Source organism: Rattus norvegicus, chromosome 3 (genome assembly GCF_021556685.1).
Source record: "Rattus norvegicus strain SHRSP/BbbUtx chromosome 3, alternate assembly SHRSP_T2T, whole genome shotgun sequence".
In the NCBI taxonomy this organism is placed as follows: Eukaryota; Metazoa; Chordata; class Mammalia; order Rodentia; family Muridae; genus Rattus; species Rattus norvegicus.
The window spans coordinates 148449591-148475256 of NC_141536.1; the positions used below are offsets into that span (position 1 = coordinate 148449591).

At 43.9% G+C, this 25666-nt stretch overlaps 1 protein-coding gene across 16 annotated transcripts in view; it reads left to right on the plus strand.

Moving 5' to 3' along the window:
• Nucleotides 1-10349: 10349 nt before the first annotated feature.
• Nucleotides 10350-25666, plus strand: part of LOC147995785 (uncharacterized) — a 43126-nt gene continuing 27809 nt past the window's right edge. For 4 of the 16 annotated variants that reach the window (XM_087655003.1, XM_087655004.1, XM_087655002.1 and 1 more), the window contains exons 1-2: nucleotides 10350-10586; nucleotides 14920-15031. In XM_087655003.1, the coding sequence (XP_087511129.1) occupies nucleotides 10425-10586; nucleotides 14920-15031 (274 nt within the window). In that variant the 5' untranslated portion in view covers nucleotides 10350-10424. Of the gene's footprint in view, nucleotides 10625-14919; nucleotides 15032-21753; nucleotides 22859-25666 lie in introns of those variants that run through there. The other 12 variants (XR_015683936.1, XR_015683945.1, XR_015683938.1 and 9 more) reach the window with 9 other exon arrangements.

The following is a 25666-nucleotide window of genomic DNA, read 5'->3' on the forward strand; positions in this document are numbered from 1 at the left end:
GAAATAATGCTCTGTAAAAGATCTTAGAGGGGCATTTTGGATCCGGGTAATCCATGACATTTTGGAGAGCCACCGTTCATAAATCCTTTTGGAAAAGAATTTTTAAAAATGGGTAGCTATTGCCCAAACCAGATATTGGGAAATTTTCTCAGTGACAGAGAGACAAAGGCAGATAAATACATTTTTAGGAATTTTTTACATCCTACCCTAACCCCAAAAGACAGGCAGCTGGGCTGGGTTTCCAGGGTTGCCTGGCAGTAATCTGGATGATGCCTCTTCCCTATGGGCGTTGTACTTCCTCCATCCCTGGCCCAAGACATGTGCCGTCTCTTGCACGTTTCCGAATATTGCTGCTGCTGACTTAGGGTCTTTGGTCTGCCCTGGTACCCTCCCTTCTGTCCTCCAGTCAGACCTTCCCATTTCTCAAGTTGAAAGCTTCCCTAAAGCATTGGGACACAGGATGTCAAAACTCAATTGCCAAACAACAGGAGCTAACTGGGAAGGAGAGAGAAGATGAAAGAAATCCATGAACAAAATCCCAGCAATGACTGAAACAAAGACCTGGGATGTGACAGACACAAAAGTGACTCCAGTGAGTGTGAAAAAAATGGTAGATTTTGGAATGTGAGTAATCAGAGAAGGAGACAAGAAGAAGCTAGACATCCTGGCAGAGATAGTCAAAAGATGGGCCGGGGCAAGTTCCACAGACACTGCAGTACTGTTCTGCATACCAAGGTAAAGGCAGTTGTGAACGAACAGAGCTCATAGAAAACAGGGCTTGGAGAATGCACACCTATACCCAGGGAAGAGACACCAAGGATCCGACAGCAGACTACTTTTCCATTTCACAACCAGTGGGTGTGCAAGGTGCTGAGCTCAGAATTAGTAAACCCAACCTTGTCAACAGCCACAAGGACTCAGCTCGGAAGAACCTTAAGTTAACAGTCAAGGTCCAAGAGAGTAGTGGGGGCCAGAATGAACCTTGGGCATTAAATGGGGCTACAGGGCCAGTGATCAGATGTCTCCGATGGTGTGTAAAGGAGTAAAGGAGGCTTGTGGAAGCCCAGTCCAGTCTGTTTCATATGCTAAACTGTCCCAGCACTGATCTGCACAGACCTTTAAATCAATGTCATAGATCTTTGCTGATGGTGACCATGGATTGTAAATTATGTCAGTAACTAATTTTATTATTACTAATGTCATTCTTTCTAAGAATCAATTTTGATGTACATATGAATATCACATATTTTATTGCACACAGAAATATCACATATATGCACATAGAAGTATAATAAATAGACACATAATGTGTAACTAGCCCTCTGACCCAAAACAAGCACATTCCAGAACCTTAGAAGCCCCTGTTATACTTCACTTTGGATCCTTTGTTTTTGTTTTGTTGTCATTGAGACTGGTTCTTCCTCTGTAGACCAGACTGCCCTCAAACTTGGAGCTATCCTCGGACATCTGCCTCCTAAGTGTTGAGAGTACAAGTTTATGTCGTGACGCATAACTTATTTTGATACTTGAAAAAGTATGTATTGTGTGGCTATTCAGGCAAACCCAAACAATGCCTTTCTAAATATAATATACTATATGGGGCTCTCACTCTCTGGGACACTTTTATGAAGTTCTATTCTGCAAAAGAGATTATACTTTGTCTCCACCTTGCCCAAGAAAGCCTATGGAGCTTCACTGTTAACATATTAACTGGAGGCATTGCTGTTACCAGCAGCAGCTGGTGGTATCTTAGACTTGAATCTAGGAAAGACCAAATGCACCAGCCCTTGTCTCTGACTCTGAGGGCCACCTTCCTTTTGTGCTCTGGGGAAGAATCCAAAAGAGAAGAACCATCTTCCACAAATAAGACACAGGACCTTGGAATGCCTAGGAGTTTGCTTTATGATATTTGGATTCCAGAGACCAGAGGAGAGGGAAGAGTAGCTGTACAAATTCTCCCTTGCAATTCTATTCTATTCTATCTATCCTCCAGGTCATACACTATATGCACACCTTGCCTTTTCCACCTTAAGATTTAGAACGTGTCCTCGACGGTGAGTTATCTGAGAGCAGAGGTAGTTATCCAGGCTGAGCCCTTGCTGCTGTTAATGACAAGCTCGGGTTCACTAGTCCTGAGCTCAGCAGCCTTGCAGCCCCACTGGTTGTGGAATGGGAAAATAGTCTGCCACAAGATCCTTGGTGTCATTTGCACCTGTCTGTTGGTGTTCATCCTGCAAACTTTGTATAAGTCTGTTCATTCAATACCCACAGTGAGACGTCTTCCAGAACTCCCAGATAGTGTCCTTTGCAAATCAGCAAAACTAGAGATTCGGATCAGGACCATTGCCCACCAATGAGTGACTCTGCCTGCTACCTGATGGATTGCTGCAAAGTCCCATCTAAGCCCTCTATCTCTTGGATCTCTCTGGAGGACACTGAGATGGGGAGGAGAGTTGCACTCAGCATAATCTGTATTTTTTTTTAGATGGGCAGATCATAGTCAAGGCTGGCTCCAAGATGATATTGCTACCCAGAGTAGCAACAGGAAAAGGCAAGGGCACCCTGCCCTTGTGGGTCTCATCAAATTAACAAATCATCTCATCACCTCCAGCCAAGCTCAGCCAGGAAACATCCTTCTTCCCCAGGGACAACCCATAACCTTTGAAAGGCATGCACACACACGTGCACTCATGGACACACACACACACACACACACACACACACACACACACACACACACCATCACATGACCCTGGTCACTTCTAGTTTTAATTGTATCAAGTTCTTAATTTCTAGTCTTAGCACGGCAGTCCCTTGAGAGTGTAAGTTTGTCTGTATGAATCATTGTAACTGGCACAGCCCTAGAGAGTAGCCAACAAGGGCCCAATGACCTGAAAGGATCCCTTCATGAAATCATTGGATAACTTTAACCTAAAAGTATAAGTAAAATAGTGTAATTAAATCCTTACATTATTTCCTCTGTCCCTTCCTCGGTGAGGTAACCAGTAGCCGACAAAGGACCATTAAAGGGTAAAACATGCTAATTGTGTGATCATTGATGAACCCATCCTCAACTCCCTGCATATGTTCTTTTGTATACTAAAGACTCTGCAGAGTGTTTCAAGGGATTCTCAGACAACTCCCAATCAATGCCTATTGACTTACAGGTGTTAAATGAACAGTAAGTCCAGTAATATTTTCCAATCCTGCTTATTAATCTTCTAATTCAACCATAATCTCAGCCTGGGAGAAGCACTCTTGTCCTGGAGGTCTTCCACCAGATGGGGAAGAAAATTAGCTAAGTTCTCCAAATCTCATTTAGATTGTCAAAAATATAACAATCAAATCTGAGAAGTAGAAAGAGTGGAAAAGAATAACCGATTTTAAATGTGATGCCAGTGTTCATAATGATATTAATAATTCATATCACCAACGGATACATTTTAGGGACTGAGTAAGATGAGGATTATGGATAATGTTACATTTATGAAGAAGGCAGTTTAAAGATTGTTTTTAATCTCTGTTTTCCAAATGAGGAGAGAGAAAATAAATTAGCCGTGGACATGGAGACAGATCCCACATCAAGCCGAGACTACTTGATTCCACAGCCAGTAATGGCGGTGGTCATGGCAAGTCCAACAGAGTCAGGCGTCCATCTCTGAGGCCAACAGGAGTACACTAAACTTCTCTCCTTTGAGATTTTTCAATCTGTCCTTTTGAACAATGTAGATAATCCAATCTATGTTCTAAGTCAAATCACCAATGGTTGGGTTCCCACAAAGCCTGGCAAAGTTTTCACTGTCCCTAAGTTGTCATAAAAAGATGAACTCAAACCCTGCAGGCCTAGATGTCCTGTGGGCACCATTCCACTGCAACATAACTGTGCTGGTGTTAGCAGGATTTGCTGTTTTAGCCAACACAGATGCCCCTTCCCCAAAGGACCCACATGAACATATCAATTGACCATCACTTGCAGATTCTACATTAGATTCTTCCCATTTGTAGTGGCAAACCACTGTCTCTGGAACTCGTGGGGAGATCTGGACAGGTAGGCACAGAGGGTCAGAACATAGCAGACTGAAGCTTACCCTTCAGCCTGGAAACTCTGGCCATGCTTCCTTCTGTGAACTTGCATGTCACCCAAATTGACACTCATCAGACACTAAAGAATCAATGAGTGATATTCCACACAGCGCCTTGAGTGGCAGCCTCTTTACGCCTAGACAACAGTGTGGTTATCTCTAATGACTGAGACTCTGAGGTGGGAAGGGCAACGTTACCAGGAGGACACGTGGACCATGAGAAGCCCTGATGTGCAGACAGCTGTGAGCTCCTCACGCCCTTTGAAAAGAGTCAGCAGCAGCATTGTTGTGAGCATCCTTGTCTTTAAAAGATGTTTGTTCTCTGCCATTCACTTATACACCATTAAAATATACCAAGAAATGTAAATTACAATGACAAACGGAAGCCATTCTGAGTACAGAATTCTACCTAGGTGTGCAGAATAGTTACTACCTTTGAGCAGAGGACACTATCCAGGTACCTGTCTAGACAATGGAGTCAGCTCTCAGCTCCAACATTTGTTAGTGTAGTCTTAGATAAATCACAGTACTATGTGAGCTGTACTTTTTTTTTTTTTTTGGTTCTTTTTTCCGGAGCTGGGGACCGAACCCAGGGCCTTGCGCTTCCTAGGCAAGCGCTCTACCACTGAGCTAAATCCCCAGCCCCATGAGCTGTACTTTTATAACTGTCAAACGGAGGTAAGCTTTTGAACTGTGGAGACAAAAATATAGTATTTAGAAAAAATACGTAGAATAGATCAAAACCATACTGTTACTAATATTATATGCCTAATTTTTCATCTCTCTCTGTATTATAAGTTATGATACACTGAACCTGACCCTTTAAGCCTAAACAATATGGACCTTAGAAGCTCTGATTGGAGTTTGGAATTCCCACCTTGAAATAGGAGACTGATTTCTCTATTTCCATATTACTTGGCCATTAGCTACTGCTCACCTTCTGGGGAGACTGTAGTTTCCCAGGTATCTCTGGATTAGATAGCAATGGATCGATCCAAAGCCAGTCTATAGAAGGGTCAGTGACTCTCTAACCTTCAGTCCAGTTGAACACAGCTCAACAAGTGAGGTCTGAACGAGGCAGCAATAGCATGTAGGATAGCACAGAGACATTCTAGACAGGGGACCCGAGTAAGATCTGAGGAGTCACTTCCACACTGTGTATACTCTGGTACAGAAGGGCTATTTATCCCATCAACAAATATTTATTGAATGTGAACTCTATTCCTGGTAAGAGGACAGACACTGAGGATCTGAGGAGTGACTGTAATCAGACGTGGGATCCCTACACTAAAGGAGTTTACATTCCAGAGATGGGGACAGACATTAAACATTAAGCAAATGCACCCACAAATAAACACAAATTTACAACTGGGTGCTTATGGTGAAAGGGGAGAAAAACATAATACTCTTGACTGGAAAGAGGATTTGATGGACAAGAGTGCCCAACCCCCACCCCCCCAGAGTGGCGATGAAGCAGAAATGTGAAGCATGGGCTAGAGAGAGCTTAGATCAATCAGAAGGCTCTCTTAGCCCAGGTCTAGGATCAGCGAGCCTGTGTGTGAGGTTAACCAGGGAGGCCCCAGAAGCAGGGATGGTTCTTGTAGAGAAAGAGAGGTAAGAAACAGAGGGAGCAGAGTCACATTTGCTCTTTTGAGAACACTACTAAGAAAGCGGGTCACTTGTCACTCTTTTGACTGAGACTCTAGAATTCTCTGTTTTGAAAACAAGACTATTTTTGTTTTCCATATCTCTCAGATTGGCTACTTTCTGTTTTGCTTTGATGCCTTTTTTTTGTAAGCCTTTGAAAATTCCTGCTTGATTTAGTTGTGCCAAGCCAGGAAAGGGGGGTGCATCCTGACTAAGTCTTGTAGCTAAACAGAGGGAGGGTGACGGGTATGAATATTGTACATGTATATGATCCTAGGAGCGTGTGTGTGTGTGTGTGTGTGTGTGTGTGTGTGTGTGTGTGTGTGTTATTTGTATGTGCATGGGAGTGTGTTTGTGCCTCCTCTTTGATGATCAAGGCAGGAGTTGGAGAGTGGAGGTGGGGGAGAAGAATGCACAGGGCAAGTGAGGGAGGAGGAGGGGTGCTCATTGCTGCTGCTCAGCCCATTATTAAAGAGAAACAACATTCCCAGCAGGAGGCAGGAGGGTAATAAAACCAGTGGCTCCACAATTTATGATGCTAACTGAGATTCCATAGTTTGAAGCAAGACTATCCCCTGAGCATCAAGGTCAACAAGCCAGCAATGCCCTGGCTTTCAAAGAGCTCCCCGGTGCCCACCTATTAATCAGCCCATTGCTGAAAATGCACCAATGAGCTCTGTTCTGGAAACATCATTAATAAGCAGGGACAGGCCAAATTGCTAAGAATTCCAGGATAAGGGCAGGAAGGCAAGGAAAAAAAATATTTATATACACATATGTGTGTGTTTGTATATAGAGTATAGCCTATTATGTATACTTGGGCCATCTATTACAAAGGTCATATATAAGTGTGTCTATTCATTTTCCATATATTTTATTTTCTATGAGAAATTTTCAGGCTTTAGAACCTTGCCAGATGGAATTACAGCAATTGTTCTTCGGCAGAGACTTTGGGAAATTAATGAGGTTCGCACGGAAAGCCATGAGAAAATAGAAATTTTTTTTAAAGTGCTCAGTTTCCAAAAATACAACAGCCACAATCCCAGGGAGAGCGATCAGTTTAGTGGCTAATCTTAAGGCCCATCAGTGGCCCCAGCATAGCTTTCGGGTTATTGCGATTCTGAATGGAGCTTTAATCAGCTTAGCCCAGCCTGGGCGCCAAGGGCCTGCAGGCAAAGGGCATTTCCCTGCAGATCTTCTGGAAAGTGTCTCCTCGGCTCGTTCTCTCCCCAGCTCCGTCCTGGAGTTCTGAGCTAAACTTGCTTTTGTGTTTAAGAAAGCAAGCAGTAACAGCAAGGAAACTTCTACCACCTCAGCCCCAAAGGGAAGGATGAAGGCATTTTCTTTGTACAGGGCCTTTAATACTTTCTGTTTAGACTCCGAATTGGAAATCTCAGTCCCCAAAATATGGTTCTGTTTTAATGTTCTTTCATCAAAACTTTCCCTAGATTCTCCCATTCACGTCAGAGACCACCCTGGATGGGAACTCTGGGCCACTTCTGTCATTCTGAAAGTCCCAGGAGACAAGTCTTTGGCCAATATGGCGACCTCCCATCCTGATGGCTTCTTTCACAGAATGTATGAACAGAGGAGAGCCTAGCACTGGGTCCCCTCCTTACTCAGCCGAGCCATTTCATCCCAAACAATAAAACCACCTCTGGCTGGCTCATTCCCCTGCTCCAGTGTCTGCCTTGGGTTTGGAACAGGAAGAGCTTTTGTCAGCAGTCAATCTCAGAGGGAGTTTTCCTATTCCTTAACTGATCTCAGGACCAGAATGTCTTTCTGCTTCCTGGCTTCCAATCCCTGCAGCCTGTCTTCTGTCAGAGATGCCTTGGAGAGAGTTCCTTGGAATGTACAATATGTAAAACTTGTCCAGAAACAAACAGAAAAATGAATCCCAGGACAACTGACATTGTGTGTGTGTGTGTGTGTGTGTGTTGGGGTCGGGGGGGAGACAAAGTGAGACAGCCATCATATTTTATATCTGAGAGAATTAAAATAGTATGTATGCAAGGGATTTCCTATCTGATATTTCATAAACAAGTACTATATACCAAAAGTACATATGCGGTATTTAGATCAACTGTACAAAATCTGCTGCTGAAATGTATACTCAGACTGTACTTTCTCCAGGTCAACCAACTGAAGGAAATTGGTGATTTAACTCATTTACGTCTGATGCCCAGTTGGTTCTGTGTTCCTGAGATTCTCAGGTCATCAAGTTTTATGGCTTCTGATAGACCAGGTTGTGAGGTGGGAGGAAGGTCACTAAAGTTGGCCCTTTTGCATAAGGACAACTGGTTCTTTCAATTGCTAAGAAATGTGACTAGACAGTAAGCAATAAAGGGAAGTTCACTCTGTATGCTGTTAGAGGGAGCTTCCTCCTTCTGCCCCAGGCTTTGCAGAGAGTCCTCATTATCTGAACCCAAAAGGTAACTATAGGCTCAGACACCAAGGCTCCGCAAACAAATACAATTATTCTGCTACCTCTGATGTACCAGTCAGATGTCATCATTTGACCTAGAAGAATGGCAATGAGAGCTAAGGACAGCCTTCATCCAATATCAAATCCAGCAACTGACCTCGTCCTGGAAGCCCCTTAGAGAACCTGTCACTTTGTAATACAGGCCCGCTGAACGCTGCTCAGAATCTCACCAAAATTAACTCATATATTTACCAAAGAGAAAGAGACCAAGATTTTAATCCAAAGGAGACAAGGTGGATAGCAACTGATGTTATTCCCTTCTTGATCCTACTAGGGCTCAGAACCCATTGCATACCCCTAACTGCTCAGATAGGCACTGAAAGAGGAGCTCAGAGATTACCTATAACACAGCTTTGGAGAACCTAAATTTGCACTCCATGGCACATCCTTATGACTTTAACAACTGTGTTCTTGGCTGTGCTTTGGTATTACCACTTTGCAGCACTAAATCATCCTTGTTGATCTGTTATAAATATGGTGTCTTCCAAAATAACTCCAAGCACGGGCCTTGGTATCTTCACCATTCACGTTGTTCCTTAAACACAGGAGAAGCCAATGGACACTCAGTGAACATTTACTCTGTACCATGCCTCCTGTGCTTGCAGGCTCCAGAGCACATGCTTGTAGAAATAATCTGGTTTCATTCCTATCTTGCATATTGCTAACTCACGTACAGGTGAGTCCCAGGGACATTCAACCATTCTCTGATAGCACTCACTTTTGCCGGGAAGAGTTGTATGCTGACCCAAGTCTATCCAAGCCTTGTCTGAGCTCATACATGCATTCTTACAATCTCACTCAGAATGTGCCCCTGGGTGCACACTCTGCCTTGTCTGCTCCGCATCACAGTTCTATGCAAAGAGATCTCACTCACGGAACTGAAGCACTTATTCATAAACCAACATCGTATCTAAAACCTCACTCAGCCAAGTCAAAACGACTGACTGCAAAGGCACTTCGGCAGTCTCCTCACTTGACACTAAATGCCTCCCAGTACAACTTGGCTTTAACGTTATAACTAATCCTTGGGGCAGGGTTGGTACTAAGGAATGGTAGCTTGAAGAACAAATGAGTATCACTCAGCCCCTGCTCCCGAACCACTTCCTCTCCTGACTTCCTATTTTCTGTCCAGTGGGGGTGTTGTCTGACTGTCTGATGGGGTTCTGGTCAGTGCTATGTAAGGCCTCTCCTGCTCAGGACCTAGACTCAGGAGCTTTCCCACGGGCCTTGGGGGTCTCAATGGAACAACTTGGAGGTACAGCAGTTTCAGGAAGGGGGAAATTAACTAAGTGGTTGTACATCAGAAGGCAAGTGGCCATTCATCAACAAAAAGGCATTAGTTACTTGGCCTTTCGAGATAAACGAGCCACCAGTACCATAGAAGACGAAGAAAAAAATGACCTCTAAGTCCAAACGGGCCATTCCATCATCCGGCTTTGCCCTTCTACCTGGAGATTTTTCATTGGCCTCTGCTGCTTTTATTGCCTCGGCTCTCAACTTATTTTCCTGTGATGGAGGACGAAGGCTTCAGGGTTTCAGGGCCGTGTGTCTAGTACTTCACTCCCTCCAGAGAGACAGCATAGTTCAAGGATCTCTGGAGCTGTGGAATTCCTAGCTCTCCTTTAGCTTTCCAAGTAGGGCCTGTTCTGCTTGGCTCGATCCAGTTCTATCTGACCCTGCTCAGTGTGAGAGAGTCTCATAGGCTCGGGGACCCACAAGGCGAAGTTCGCAGCACAAAGGAGATTTATGTGCCCTAGGGGGACAGAGGGCAGGGAAGGAGAGACAAAGAGAGAAAATAGAGAGCCAGGGAGAAGGGGAAGGGAACAAGAGAGAAGGAAGAGACTGGGTAAGGGAGAGGGGTTTCGGAGGTTTGTCTTAGAGTGGGACAAAGGTCTGCCTCTGGATACAGAGGAGACAGTTGTGGCACATAGGAAAATGGTGGTTTATAAAGGTAAGGGGAGGGCAGTCCTGTGTTAGAATGAGGTGTTTAATTTTGATTGGGCATGTTAATCATGTGAGCCAATGGGGGCTTTGGATTGTTAGACTTTAATACTTTGGTGGTTGGACCTGGGTAGTCAGTCTCAGGAGGAGGAAATGGCCAAATAAGGGAACAGACCTTGGTGGCTAGCTTTAGGAATGTAATCTAACAGGTTTTAAGCAAGGCAGAGGGAATAGGGAGTAGGGCAAGGCCTGCCTGAGCCCTGGCCACCATGTTGAAGATGGCCAGAGTCTCTTCCCTCAGGCCTCAGTCCTCTGCAGAAACTTCCCCTTTCCAGAGCCAGTCACTGACTGGTTCTGCTTCTCCTGGGCTCCTCTGTGGAATCCCATGTCTGCTCCAGCTGTTTATGATTACCTCCTGCAGGCTGCTTGGGGTGAGTGACTCAGCACTCCGTCCTGTTTTCGTTGTTGGGTGAGTTTTTAATTTGTTTCCACCTAAAAGAACCAGATATTTCTCTAGCGCAGTCTCTGTGCTACCCCAGCCAAACTGGATGCGCCTCTGTTCCTCAAACATAGGGCGTGCCTGCTGGTTTCTGGTCACACCATAGGTCAGATTTTTGTTGTTTGTGTTCGTCAACGTTTTGTTTTTGTTTTCCAGACAAGTTCTCATTATATAGCCTTGGCTGGCCTGGACCTAGTTATATAGACCAGGTTGGCCTCATAGAGGCCCACTTGTCTCTGCCAGAGTGTTAGGATTAAAGGCATGTGGTACCAGGCCTGGATTTGAAGTCAGAAGGAAATGGACTTGCTGTCTGATCTATGCTGGCCATTTGGCCTCACTGAGCCTCAGTTGTCTCTTCTGTAAATGGGGGCCATGCCATGTGCTTCATAGTCATTACGGACATAAAGCTGGAAAATGGATTTGAAAGACCTAATGAAAGGCTTGCCCACTGGATTTTATTTTCTATTTTATTCTACTGCAGCATATCTGTGCTCTTGACTATCCTACCAGCAACAAAACCATGCCAACTCTCCTTTCCAACCCCCTCTGAGATGTTCCCCTTCGTACTTTCAAATCCTTTAAAATCAAGGTCATTGCATATTTCTAAATGGTAACAGTCACCTCTAATCTACTTTTCAGCTTTCTTCAACTCTTTGATTAATTTTCTTTTCTCTCAGTCCAACTTCACTCTCAGCTTCTCAGCTTCTATCAGAATTTCATCCCTGGGGATTCTGGATAGCCGATGCATTCTCCTGAATTCGATAGGATAAAAGCAGGAGGTCTGTGGTTGATTTATGGCTAGGCACACACAAGGCACCAACCATGGTTCTCCTGGTTCTCACAAGCCTCACAAGCCTCTCTACTCATACCCCCTTTCTTCCTAGGCTTCCAGGCCTGCTTGTGCTGGCAACATATTCCATCTCAAAACAGGGAAATATCAACAATATTGTGTGTGTGCCTCTGTGTGTGTGTGTGTGTGTGTGTGTGTGTGTGTGTGTGTGTGAGAGAGAGAGAGAGAGAGAGAGAGAGAGAGAGATACAGACAGAGACAGACAGAAACACAGAAACACAGAGAAATGGCCCATTGCTACTCTTTCAATGTAATACTTGGTAAGTAAAAGAGAGAGAGAGAGAGAGAGAGAGAGAGAGAGAGAGAGAGAGAGAGAGAGAGAGAGCGCACACTAAGAGTTGCAGAGATAGCTTAGCAATGATGAACACTGCCATCTGCACACAGGCACTCCCATGCACAGATACCCCTCAACACACAAACACAAAATTAAAAATAATAACAAATCTTCAAAAAGAGGAAAAACTGGAACCAAAGTACCCAGCCATCAGTACAAAGAACTCAACAGTACCGATGCCCACCCTTCTACTGCCATGCCATATTGCCAGTCACAGCTGCCTCGGGGTCCTGATGGTTCCTTGGGCTCTGTGTAGTGTCTTTGCTTCACTACCTGAATTTGTCATGGTCCTCGTTTCCCTACGGACTTTATATTGACCCAGTCCACTCTGCTGTGACAACGGCAAGTACTCATATAGCTTTAGACCCCAGATGGCATAGCGTGAGGCTGAATAATAAAAGCAATTACAGAAATAGCAAGTGGAGAATATGAACTCACCTCCTCCAGCTTAACCTGTTCCTCAAGGAAATACACGTAGACCCAACACAGGAAGTGCTGCTCTTTAAAGGCAGCCATGTAACACCAACAGATAGCATACAGATAGCACCCCACCCAGAAAACTCCAGTAGCTTCCAAATACAGCATGCTAATTAATGGTCCACATTTTTCAGAATCTGCCTCATTCAAAGAGCCTTGTCATAGAGCGAGCTCATGCAAAATGGATAGTAATATTTCTCTAAAAAAACAGGTGCCTTTACCTCCCCCCATGGAGAGGATTTCTGAAGTTCCTAGATAAACTCCTCCTTAATGCTCTGTCTTTAAATAAAATTGCAAAATTGTCTTTTGGCCACTTATTGACCCCTCTGTCCATTTAGTCATTCCCCTACCCATTCATCCATCAATGCAATCACACAGTTAAGATAAATGACCAGCCAAAGGCATTCAAGATCACTTAAATCCTCCATCCTCCCATGGATGCAACTTGTAGTTTAGCAGCTCTTTGCAACCAGTCCATATACCAACCCCCTATTTGTTGTATACAAATTTGGAGGGTTATGGAAAGCAAATTATGACACATGCTTCATGAGGTAATTTGGGAATGGCATTATGTCTTATCTGCCATCTATTTCATTGTAAAAAGACTGAATTCACTCTCAATTTGTTTTCTGTAGCAACAGGGACCCATAGCCCCCAGAGAGTCTCCCACAGTGAGGTGAATGATTGTTGCTAGCCCAGAGAACTTGAGTTCTTATTGGGTCTGTTTTTTCATTCCATTACACACACCTCTCTGCCTACCTGCCTCATCTTGTTGATGACATCATCAGTGTCTGGAAAGACCTAATGATCTGGGACTCTGGGTAATTCCTCTGTATTCTATCTTCTTAGCCCTTCCTAGTTTTAGCCTAAAAGTTGCTGTCCTGGTTTGCTTTTTTTTTTTTTTTTCAACTTGACCCAAGTTGAGTCATTTTGGAGGTAGGGACTTTATATGAAAAAAATGCCCCCCAGCAGACTGGCCTGGAGGGCATTTTCTTGATTAATGATTGATATAAAAGGGCCCAGCACAATGTAAGCAGTGCCAGCCCTGGGCTGGTGGACCTATATGGACCTACTTTCTTATGCTATAAGAAAGTAGGCAATGCAAGCCGTGAGGAGCAAGTCAGTAAGCACTGCTCAACCATGGCTTCTGTGTCAGTTCCTGCCTCAAGGAACCCCTGAGTTCCTTCCCTGCCTTTCCTCAGTGATGGAGTTCTGAGATGAAATAAGTCTTTCCTCCACAAGTCAATCTTGGCCATGGTGTTTCATTGACCACAGCAATAGAAACCCTAACTAAAATAGTTACCGTTTGCAAATAAAGTCTGACCTTCCATTTGCTGGTCCTAAACAATGTCTGTTCAATCCCGCCAAGGCTTGAGCTCTGAAATGAGTTTCAGGCTATTAGGCTTCGCTTTGCTCACTGCAATATAGGCTTATACATTAGGCAAGCAACCATCACCTACTAAGTGTCAGTTGACATTATGACACGTGGGTTTACAGATGACCAATAAGCAGCATGTTCTCCATAAGGAATTATTAGATTAATGGGAAAAATCAACTGTTCAGATAATGATAGTAGATGCAAATGAACCTGAAGGGGACCAGGTGAGTGAGAGGACAGCATGTTCTTCATCTTGCTCTGCTTTTTGGGTGATACCCACTTCTAATTCTTCCTCATTTTATTCATATGTTGACTGAACACCAAACATAGGCTAGGTGTGGAGAAGAGAGCAACGGAAACGTAGACCTGGTCTTCTCTCTCACAGAGCTTAGTCTGCGATAGAAAGGAGATTTAGATGATCAAAAGCATAATTACAACCCATGGTAAGTTAATTCATTAATCCAACAGATATTTATTGAGTGTGAACAATGTTCTAAACACTGTGTGTATACTAATAAAGCTATATTGCATCTCCTGACTTCCTGGAGAGCAGTCAAGAGACAAGATAACAAGGTAACCCATTTTGTAGGTTAATGGTGCATGCTAAGGAGGGGGGCAAACTGTAAAACAAGCAAAGGAATGGAATAAAATATTAGAGGAGAGAGAAAGATTGGAAATTTAAATGGAATAGCCAAGGAATACCTCCTTGAGCAGAACACTTCTGTATTAAAGAAATAAGGGGGAGGGAAGCACCAGGATATCTGGGAATGCTATTCCAGGATAAAAAGCAGGGGTCTTTGAAGTCTGGGTAAATACATTTTAGCCCTAGAATTTAGATACATAGAAGCATCTAATAGAGTGTCCAGCAGCAGCCTGCTTAAGAACTAGACCTTGATCCTGAAGAGCCAAGGCTATCTCTAACTGCATCTACTGGACTCTGTATCCCATTGAGAACTCCTGCTTCTCACTCTGTCTGCTTACTCTGTCTCAAAAACTAGCCAAATCTTTCTACCTCCCTCTCCTAAGAACCCTTTGATCAGTGTCTTATACCAAACTAGGATGCTCCCTCACCCAATCAAGACTGAGGAATTCTTGACTCTCGAGCCCAAGATTAGCCAAAAACCTCAACATTTGTACCACTGAGCGCCCCATCCCTGCACCAATAACCAGCTTTCCGGCTAGGCTAGTTCCACTCAGTGTTATTCCTGGTTCTGTCTCCTCTTTCAGATGTCTCCTGAGCCAGAGGTCCCAGCATGCCTTGCAGCTAGACTCGGCCAAGTTATGACACATTCACACTTCCCTGAAAAAGAAAAAGGGCAGCAATATAGCTTCTGGAGACGTGAGTATTTATGGGGCTTCAGTCTACTTGGAAAGCCTACAGAGAAAAACGACAAAGGAACTTGAGTGATGTCGCCTTGTGTTCAATTCTCTTTTGCCATTTACTAGCTGGACGTCTGTAGGAAAGTGAACCTCACTAAGCCTCTGTTTTCTCATTTATAAACCAGGAATTCCTTTTCTACTTCACAGCTTTTGAAGGGTTCAATAAAATAAATTAATTGAAGTACCTGACACGTAATAAGTGTTCCAATGAATGTTTGTTGAATCCCACTCTTCAATCTCCTCTTTGGTTTATACCAAGTGTCAGCAAACTCTCTTGGAGAGGTTAAAGCCATCGAATGGCTTTTATTCATAAGTAAAGCTTTGTGGAGACCCAGCCACAGCATTAATTTCCATATTGACATAGAATGCTTAGGTGTTACAACTCCAGAGTTGAATGACGTCCACAGAGACTAGATGGCCACAAAGCTTTCACTATTTACCATCTGTGCCATTGTACAAATAATCCGCAGGTCCTAGACTATAGTGTCAGGAGATGTAGTAATACAATGATTGAACATGGGGTCCAGAGACAGAGAGGTCAGGGTTCAAATGCTCATTTTATGACTTACTAAGTCTGGAACTCTGAACAAGTTATTTCACTCATCTGTGCCCTGATTTCCTCGTATGTAAGAAAGGAATACTAATTTATTCTATCGAGTTAATGAAAATAAGTATATGAGCCAGTCTGGTTAATTGTATAATACTCTACTAGACAAAAGGTATCAATCGACAATATTATTATTGTAGGAGTCACATATGTTGTCCATTAAGTCTATCCGTTAGGCAGGGACTACAGAAAATTTGGGAAATCCTCTTGAAACCTACAGTAACTTTAACATGGCTCAGAGCTCCACGATCATGTTCCAACCTGTATAGTTTTTCCTATGGTAGCTTCCTAGCTCTGTCCCCCTTCACAGACTTGTTGATGATCTGCCCTGAGAAGTAAAGACTCTAGTTGAAGCTCTCTTTGCCATTCCCTAAGCAGGTGCAGCTCTGATATGAGTCATTGTTAAGCCTTTGCTTGGAAGGCATTACCTCCCTCCAGTCTACCATGGTACTTAAACATTCATTGGCATGACCTAAACACCCTCACTGACCTTAAGGCAGAGAGTGCATGCTTATGTGGTCTTTGTGTGATATTGAAGACACATTGAGTGAACTTACACCTAAAGATAGAGGGCTCACCCGAAAACTCAGACAAGGAGAATATCTAGGAGTCAGGCTAGAATGGGAGATATTTCTAATGCCCTGGATGAGGCTACTTTCTTGGAATTAAACATGTTCAGCATTACATGATCAAAAGGCTAAAACACAGAACTCCCATTAGACAACAGACAAGCAGGAGTCAGTCTATAATGCCAAAATGATCAGGAGTCTGATGCACACACACACACACACACACACACACACACACACACACACACATACACACAAAGCCACCCCCCCATCCAAAGAGAGTAAAAAGTATGTTCACATGTGAGTCTGTGTTTGCATATATGCATAAACAATTGTATGCTAGCCACTAAGAAACAGGACAGATCAAGCAACATATGGGCATTAGATTCACCTATGATGTAAAACTTCTAACACTTCTAAAATCAATTTCATCCAACTTGCCTTCCCAATAATACAATCTTCCAAGTTGATGTAATCTAACAAAATGTCTTCTTTAATTTTGGAATGATGTTTATACAAGAAGCTTTATGAAGTTATTAAGTCAATCGGACAGACTTTCAACTCCTTGGGTTGGCAAGAGCACATCCTCATGGTACCTCCTGATTCACATGACAGCCACACGGACAAGATAGGCACTTCGGAGCAGGGATTCCAGAACAAGAGTTTCCATAAGGACCAAATGGAGTTTGAATGAGAGCCAAGCCACCTGTGGGGAGCGTAAGAGGGTGCCACCACCACACCCTGAGTGGGTAAAGATATTCATGCTCCACATCAAACCCCCCCTCCCCGAACACACCCAGGGGTGGCAATGTTCTGAGCAACAGTCCTGTCAAGGGAAACAGGTGACTGTTGAGTTGGTTTCCCTGAGCCAAGAACTTGTCTTTACCAAGTGAGAACATCTCCTAGAGAAAATGAAGTTCTCAACTCCAATGCCAAGAAGACTCTTAATCCCAGGTTCAGCTCTCTTTCCACCTTAAATAGTAAGATTCATTCTGTGAGCTTTCCAAGCAGGTAACTAAGACATTCACCCAGAGGGGGAAAATGTGCTTCTCGTGCTAGTAAAATTCTTTGGTTTTATCATCATCACTCCAGGTGCACAATGTAGACAAGGAAACTAAGTCCCAAAAGGAGAGCATATCTAGTTGTGGGGCAGGCTCAGATGTGTTGTGGACCTGCATAAATGGACACAGGCTTTCTGATTGACTCTTTTCATGGACAGCAAATAAATCCAGATATTTATCATCATCTACTACTCACTACCACCAAAACAACAACAGCAACAACAACAACAACAACAACAACAACAACAACCAGCACATTTTCTAATATTCTAGAACATTCTCTTTACTAATAGGAGATGAGAACATTAAATATAGTATTCCCAAGGTCTTTCTTTTTATGGTCCATGTAAGTCAACTACCCATTCCAAATCAGGGACCAATTAGACTTATGCTTTTATTCTAGCTTCTCTGTACATGCCAAATAAACTTATGGCATATTTCCCTTGTGCTGCCAGTTTGCAACCCTCCTCATGGCCAGAGAGAGGGTGTAGTACACTCAGAAACACAAACTGAGAAGCTTGAGATGAGCGTGATGGAATGAGAGAAACGAGAGTAAAAGAGCATCTTTTAGAAGATGACAGGCATGGGATTCATTGGCTCAGGGACAGGATGCCCGGCATGTCTTTGCACACACACCATAGACACATGTATGATTACTTTGCTGCTAGCAGACAAAGTGGGAGGCTCCTGGGAAGGGAGAAGCTCCAGATAAAGTCCAGCCAGCAGCCATCACTCAACTCCACTCATTCCATTGTGCTCTGAAAGCACGAAGGCTGGAAGAAGGAGAAGGAGGAGGAGGAGGAGGAGGAAGAGGAGGAGGAAGGAGTGGAGGAGGAGGAGGAGGAGGAGGAGGAGGAGGAGGAAGAGGAAGAGACATAGCCTAGAACCAGGCTCTTTCCTCCTTGAAGCCATTTAATCACTTATCACCTCAGAGATTTTCCACTTTAGACCCAAGCTGAAGGTGAAGGTGAGTCAGAATGCTTAGAAGAATGATTGAAGGCCTCCTCCTCAAGACAGAAAGATGGTTGGCTCTTCTACCAGGGTCATTCAGTAGGGGTGTGGAGAGATCTCTCTCTGGCGAGGGAAAAGTTATATGGTGCCTGACCCACACTGGGGATGAGTCCAACAGAGTCCTGTGGTGGCTGCTATGTGAGGGGTTCCCCTGCATGATTGATCCTGCAGGGCTGAAAGATTCCTGGAAATGAGATCATTCACCTCCCCAAGACTGTCTTGAGCATAAACATCCTAAATACTCACTGTGAGCCCACAGCAGGTGAGGACGGCTTCCTGTGGAACCACCTGTTATTTCAAGTGATTTGTCATGATCCTCTGGAAAACATCTCACATGTGAAATTCTTATTAGTTTCCGAGGCAGGTGCCGAAGTTAAGATGGTGAATAAAAGCCAGGTGGGTAGCTCAGAATGCAGGACAGGAACATTCATCGAAGGCTCAGGTCAACTTGTGGGCTATTCCAAACTGAAGTAAGTCCTTATGTGATGAGGGTCCTAGGAAAGCTTTAGAAGCAGAGCACAGTGGTTGGGGCTAGAGATATTGGGGTAATCTCCTCAGATTCTGGGACCAGCATTGCAATGAGACCTTGGCCCAGTCCTTTGGTCTCTCTGTGCTTTATCTGTGAAACAAAGATAAAAATAGCACCTGCCTAGTGCTGTCATCATAGGATTAAGTGACATTGAGTTTGTGGAATACCAGAATTGTGTCACACAAAGAACGTGCAGCAAGGAGGTGGATCCAAGGGAGGTAGGCCACTCTCACCATTTAGCTGATGAGGAGTGTGGGGGTCAGGGAGATGATACGTTGATATGTCTACTCCAAGGTCACATGCTCTGTATCTTGGGCAGTGAGTTGTGCCTCTCCCCAACCCCTCAAATCTGGATCCCCTGCTTCCACCATCCTGCTTCTTGACTGGGCACAGGGACCTGCCAGGGAGCCCCAACCTTACACAGGGCTGGGCTATCACTGTCACGGAGGCAAGCTTGCTATCATTACACATCTCTGTTTAAGAAACATAAGCCACCTTTTGGCAGCTTCTCAAGTACATGTCAGAGTCATTAAAAGGCTCCCTTCTCTCACCCCACTTTTCTGCTTGACTGTAAGAATAACCTTACAGGGAAATACACAGGAGCTTACCCAACAGGTTTCCCCAACAGCCAGGCTGGAATGGGCAGGCCCCAAATAGCCCAGACTTGGGAGGGCCTGCTCTCCTGTCTGCCAATGTCTCCTCTGACCTGGGTGAGGATAGTACCCTGATCCTCATGTTTGAACCTGTTGCCTGGGAGAGGCTGACATAAGTAATCCTGCCCTAATAGCTGCAGGCTATCCCAAGTTATTGGCAGGCGTCATCCTCGTAAGTTCCGCACATGTCTGCCTCTTCTTCAGTAGCATCCTTCCAGTGGCAGCCAAAGGCCCAGTTCGGTGAGGGGGTGGCCTGGCTCGGTGCTAAGTGTCCTGGCTACGCAATTTGACCCAGGTCCGACAAGGAACATCTGTACTTGCCTAGCTTGGCAGAAAGAGCCAAGTCAAACAGACAAGTTCCCAAGCTGGACCTTCAGAGGACAGAAGGGATTTTAGACATGATGGTGAGATCCAAACAAACCATGAGTTTCCATGGGGTTGTTCTAAGAAGAAATCACACCCAGTTCCCCTGCCTGCAAATATAACTGGCTAACTGGAAAACTATTAGCTGCATCTAGCTTTCCATTCCAATTAACAGACACCTTGCACCCCTGGACTATATCTGGAACATATCGTGTTCACATATTCCTCCTATGGGGCAAGGTTCAAGAATTGTCTAAGGGCTTCTGGGGACAACGGAGGTGGTAACAGAGCAGGTGGCTGGCCCAGGGTCAACAGTGTAGGCTGGAGACTCCAGAGGGCAATCAGATTTAGTACAAGAAGAAAAAAGTAATGGCTGAGGTTTTGAGAATTTGCATACTGTCTAAGGAGCTGTGTAGTAGATCTAATGCATAAAAGAGAAAAGCCTCACAACTGCACAGGAAGGTAGATGACTGATAGAATCTACTTTAAAAATAAGGATAGGAGTTGAGCAAAGCTTCAGATTAAAAAAAAATGGCATGCTTGTAGTTCAAATCCTGACATATTTAACTCCAGGACAGCCCCTCCAGTGAAAGTACTTGGTGCTTCTGCTTATGAGCCATACATAGTAGGCTTTAAATAGAAGGAGCTGAGATAAGAAGATGGTCCATCCATTCAAATGTTTAACAAACAGGATGGCCTGAGTTTGATCCCTGGAACCTGCGTTAAAACTCAGGCATGGCAACATGTGTCTGTAATCCCAGCATAGGGGAGGCAGAAATCATCAACAAAGGACTCACTGCATAAACAACGTAGATAAATGAGTGAGCTCTAAGCGCAATGAGATAGCCTTTCTCAAAAATAACAAAAAACCAAAAACCATAGAGTATTCAAAGAATGAGTTTCTCCTCCAATCTCCATGCACACACATATGCATGTACACCTACATATAGATATGCACCCATGAAGAACACCTATACATACAGACACACATATACATCCATTACATGCACACAGAGAACACACACAATACACACTCTCTCTCTCTCTCTCTCTCTCTCTCTCTCTCTCTCTCTCTAACATAATCATTAGGAATCACCCTCTGCTTTTGTTATCTCTGGCTGAATCACTGATGCCTTCGGTCTAATATCCTCGAGGTGAATTTGACCCATTTGGCTTTCATTGGTTGGAGCTACTAAGTACCAGTCCTTGAAAGGGTAGCAAGCAGTGTGGGGAGTTTGGGATTCAGACATGTGGCTGTCCCCAGCTACAAAAACAAGAGTCTGGGCGGTCTCGTTCATATTCGTATACTTCCTTGAGCCACTAGCTTTTTATCTATGAGTCATTTTTAATGGTCAGGACAAGGAAACACCAAGAGAGTAAACATGGGATGTGCAATGGTAAGCTAAATCACAAACTCTAGGAGACAGAAAACAATTATTCCTCATTCCTACTATGGTCACATCTAGGCCCTTGACTGATAGATACCTTGCTCACAATTAAATTATGTTGAAAAGTTGATTTTTTTCAAAATTAATTACAGTTGCTAATGAATCTGCATGAGCTAGGCCACGTGTAAGACTAGCAATGAACAGAGCATACACCAAGGGATAGGGTGTCGCTAAACACTATGGAGGGTTGGGTGGGATAGAATGCTAGGCTAGGCAGACATTATAAAAATGAAGTTTGAACATCATGCCATCGACCAATCAGTTTGTGATTGGATTTATATCCTGCTCCACAAAAATAAAAACCATATCCAGCATCATTATTGGGCCAAGAATCTGTGACTTAAGAAGGTCACAGACCCAAGAAAGAACCAAGCACTATTATTCTGGTAGATGGACATTGTAGTAAATCTATTCTTAATGTCTTGTCATTTTACCAATAGATTAATGCATCTCTCATCCCTCATCAGAGACATTTCTATTTGCAGAAGATGATTACCCACAACTGGTCTATGTGTAGAGAATATAAGACTGCAGAATGCTCAGTTCTAAATGAAACATCTACATCATACCCCGTCCCCTGAAGGCTCATTGGTCACTGTGGAAGTGAATGGGGAAATGCGTGAAAGAGTCGGAGGAAACAAGGAAGCAATGTCTGCCGGAAACAGCTGGGCAACTACACATATGAACTCATAGTGGCTCTGAGAGCACACGCACAGAACCTGTGCAAACGTATGCTGGACCAAACGCCCATAGGTAGGGAAGAGGTGGGCACAAAGTTGTGCCATAATCCCAGGAGCTATGAGAAATTGTTGGCTTCTAAAACAGAGAGAGAGAGAGAGAGAGAGAGAGAGAGAGACAGAGACAGAGACAGAGAGACAGAGAGACAGAGACAGAGACAAGAAAGAGACATAAAGAGAGACATGAAAGACAGAGAGAGAGACAGAGAGACAGAGACAGAAAGACAGAGACAAGAAAGAGACATAAAGAGAGACATGAAAGACAGAGAGAGAGACAGAGAGACAGAGACAGAAAGACAGAGACAAGAAAGAGACATAAAGAGAGACACGAGAGATAGATAGATAGAGAGAGAGAGGAGAGAGAGAGACAGAGACAGAAAGACAGAGACAAGAAAGAGACATAAAGAGAGATGAGAAAGAGAGACAGAGAGAGAGAGAGAGACAGAGAGAGCTTTAAGACTAGGGCTTCCGGTAAATTGACCAAACTCCAGTGGAGGCCACCCAGGCAAGGCTACATGGGCAACACAAATTGGACTTGATTGTTTTAAAAGACAGGTGACAGCACAAAGCAGGATGGGTAGGGAAGAGGAATGGGCCTGGGAGAAACTGGGTGAGTTGAGATAAATATGACCAAGAGACATTGAATGAAATTCTCAAAAAACTAATAAAATAAGAATAAACTTTATATATACACAAATGTACATGGAAATGTTTAGAGGAAGAAAGGATAAAGTGGAAATGACATAATTATACTATAGTCTCAATTTTTAATTATCTTTAAAATATATTATATAATGAAGATTGATAGAGAAAAATGTGCAGTATTAATTTCTGGCTACACACACACACACACACACACATACACGAGTGTGAAATGGCTCACTCAGACATATACCACTCACATATCCACCACACACACCCAAAAATGAAAGGAATATTCAGGGGTTGGGGATTTAGCTCAGTGGTAAAGCGCTTGCCTAGCAAGCGCAAGGCCCTGGGTTCGGTCCCCAGCTCTGAAAAAATAAAAAAATAAAAAATAAATTAAATAAAGAAAGGAATATTCAGCACACTGCCGTTTCTCCTGGTTCAGAACAAGGCATTCACACATAAGCAACATTGCTTTTACCCATCAGTGTGTATGGCCATGCCAGACCACGCCCATTCTTGCCTGGGATTTCTGAGTGTGACAGGACAAATGGGGCAATAGCAAGGCACTGGCTTGCCCCAAAGCAGCAACAAAAATGTAGGTTCTTTGAGCAAATGTGAAATAAATGGGATGGGTGGGTTCCTGAGGGGGTGGGCATTTGGCTTAGGAACAATTCTTATCTGCTATTCTTACCATCTCTTTCTGGCAAGGAATGTTCATTGTCAGGGACCTAATGTCTCTCCAGGTCCTTATCCCTGCTTACAAATCCTTCAGACCAAAAACTGAGGCAAAGAAGGGTGAGAGGCACCTCTTATTTCCAGAGTCCGTTAGCTCACGAAGCACAGCAGGGTTCTCTTACAAGCTAAGTGGCCCAGGCTACCTGTGTTTGTGTCTAATTATCCAGAGAACCAGACAACTCTCATTGGAACCTCTACTACCTAGATCCAACCATCTCCAAACAGATCTTGGACTTCCTAGATGAGGATAGAGAGAGAAAGGAAGTCCAGAAAACACATTTAGGACACAGCTACTTCATATCCAGAACTAGCTCAGGTGTTTGGCATAGACGGTCTCCTAGAACTTCAGAAGATGAGATCTACTGTTCTTATCTCAGAGATACTCAGAAGAACTAAGTTGTGGCCTCACAAGGACTTTATGAAGTATGGGGAGAAACTGAAGTAGGTCTCTCTCTCTCTCTCTCTCTCTCTCTCTCTCTCTCTCTCTCTCTCTCTCTCTCTGTGTGTGTGTGTGTGTGTGTGTGTGTGTATTTCTGTATGACTGTATATTTGTGTCTTGTGTTAGTGTCTGTGTATGTCTATGTCTGAGTGTGTGATGTCTGACTACCTGTATGGGTATCTGTATGGTATGTGTCTGTGTTGCAAATGATATCTTGCTGTGTGCTTGTATGTGTCTATCTACATGAGTGTGTGTGTGTGTGTGTTTATGCATGTTTCAACTCTAGAGCATATTCTCACCTACACAGCCCAACATGTTCAACATACAAACATGTGTGCTTTCACTGTTGCTACTTACTGAATTAAACTCAATAACGGAGAGAGATCCCACCCACCTGCCTCCCCCCAGGGCTTCATACCCTCTGGAATCACTAACGACACAGTGTCCTAACAGGAATGCCACCCTATCTACATCATGTTAGTTTTAAATCATTAAGCAAATATCATATAGATTTGGATGCTCATAGATGTTCACATCTATAATATTATATCAATAATCAGGCACTGATAAGTCTTTTTGTGGGGCTTTGGGGCGGACATTGGCAGCAAGGTGATTCCTTGGGGATCTGTTTTGCCCTTTCAAAAGCCACCAGTCTCATGAGCACCCTATTTCAGAGGGCCAGGTCATAATACGTGAGTCTGTGGGAACATGTTAGCTCTAAATACTACCCTAAGTGGGGTAGCCATGTTCCGCATGCAAGGAACAATAAGAAGACACTTGGGCGGAAGTGGTTAAAAGCATGTAATATTCTTCCACAAGGTCCAACTTCCTTACCCATCACCTATGTCAGGTGGCTCACTACCACCTACAGCTCCAGCTCCATCGAATCAATGCCTCTAGCCTGTGTGGGCATCTTCATGTGTGTGTGTGTGTGTGTGTGTGTGTGTGTGTGTGTGTGTACGTGTGCGTGCATGCACGCGTGCGCACACGCGTATCCACATACACAGAGCACACACATACATACACATAATTGAAACTAAAGTAATTTTTATTAAAGGGCATAAAGCATTGCAACTAGGAAGACTCCCAGGCATTTTGCAGAAGGACGTTCCTTTTCCGGTATAATTATTAAATCCTCAGTGCTTGGGGTTTCCTCAGCATATTTTTCTGGAAAGGCAATGGAAGCACCCCTGTCATGTCTCCTTTAATGACAGCTCCTTACCAAGATCAGCAGTAGCATCAATTATGGGGCCTACGACTGGCAAACCCATCCACAGAGGCAGCCCCAAGATGCTGGCAAGTTTGCAATCCTACTGATGGCGTCGGCAGTCACATGGGATTGTTTTTATTTTAGGCTCCTTGTTTGGCTACAAGTAGAAAGATCTGTTCTGTTGCTCTCCTAGGAGTGCAGTCTAGGGTGGATCGTCCTGTATTTCGTGGACTCGGTGCCATTCTTGTAGTATTGGAAACGAGAAAGAGGGTGAGACTCTGTGTGAGCCTGAAGCAGGAAAACTGTGCAGTCTGTGAAAATGTGCCTCGTGCAAGAAGTCTGGCTTTACATTAGGGAAATTATAAAAAAAGATATTGTTAATGTCACAGGGAAATAGGGGGGAGGAAAAAGGAACCCCAAAGTCGTCCAGGGCAAGAAGGAAAGAGAAGGCAGTACAAATTGGCGAATAAGAGAGCACGTAAAACCATAAGCTCTAAACTGGTTCACCACACCCAGCCTGCACCCGTAGTTTAACTTTTCTAATCTTTTCAAAGAAAACAAATTAAGTATATTATTTATAAATC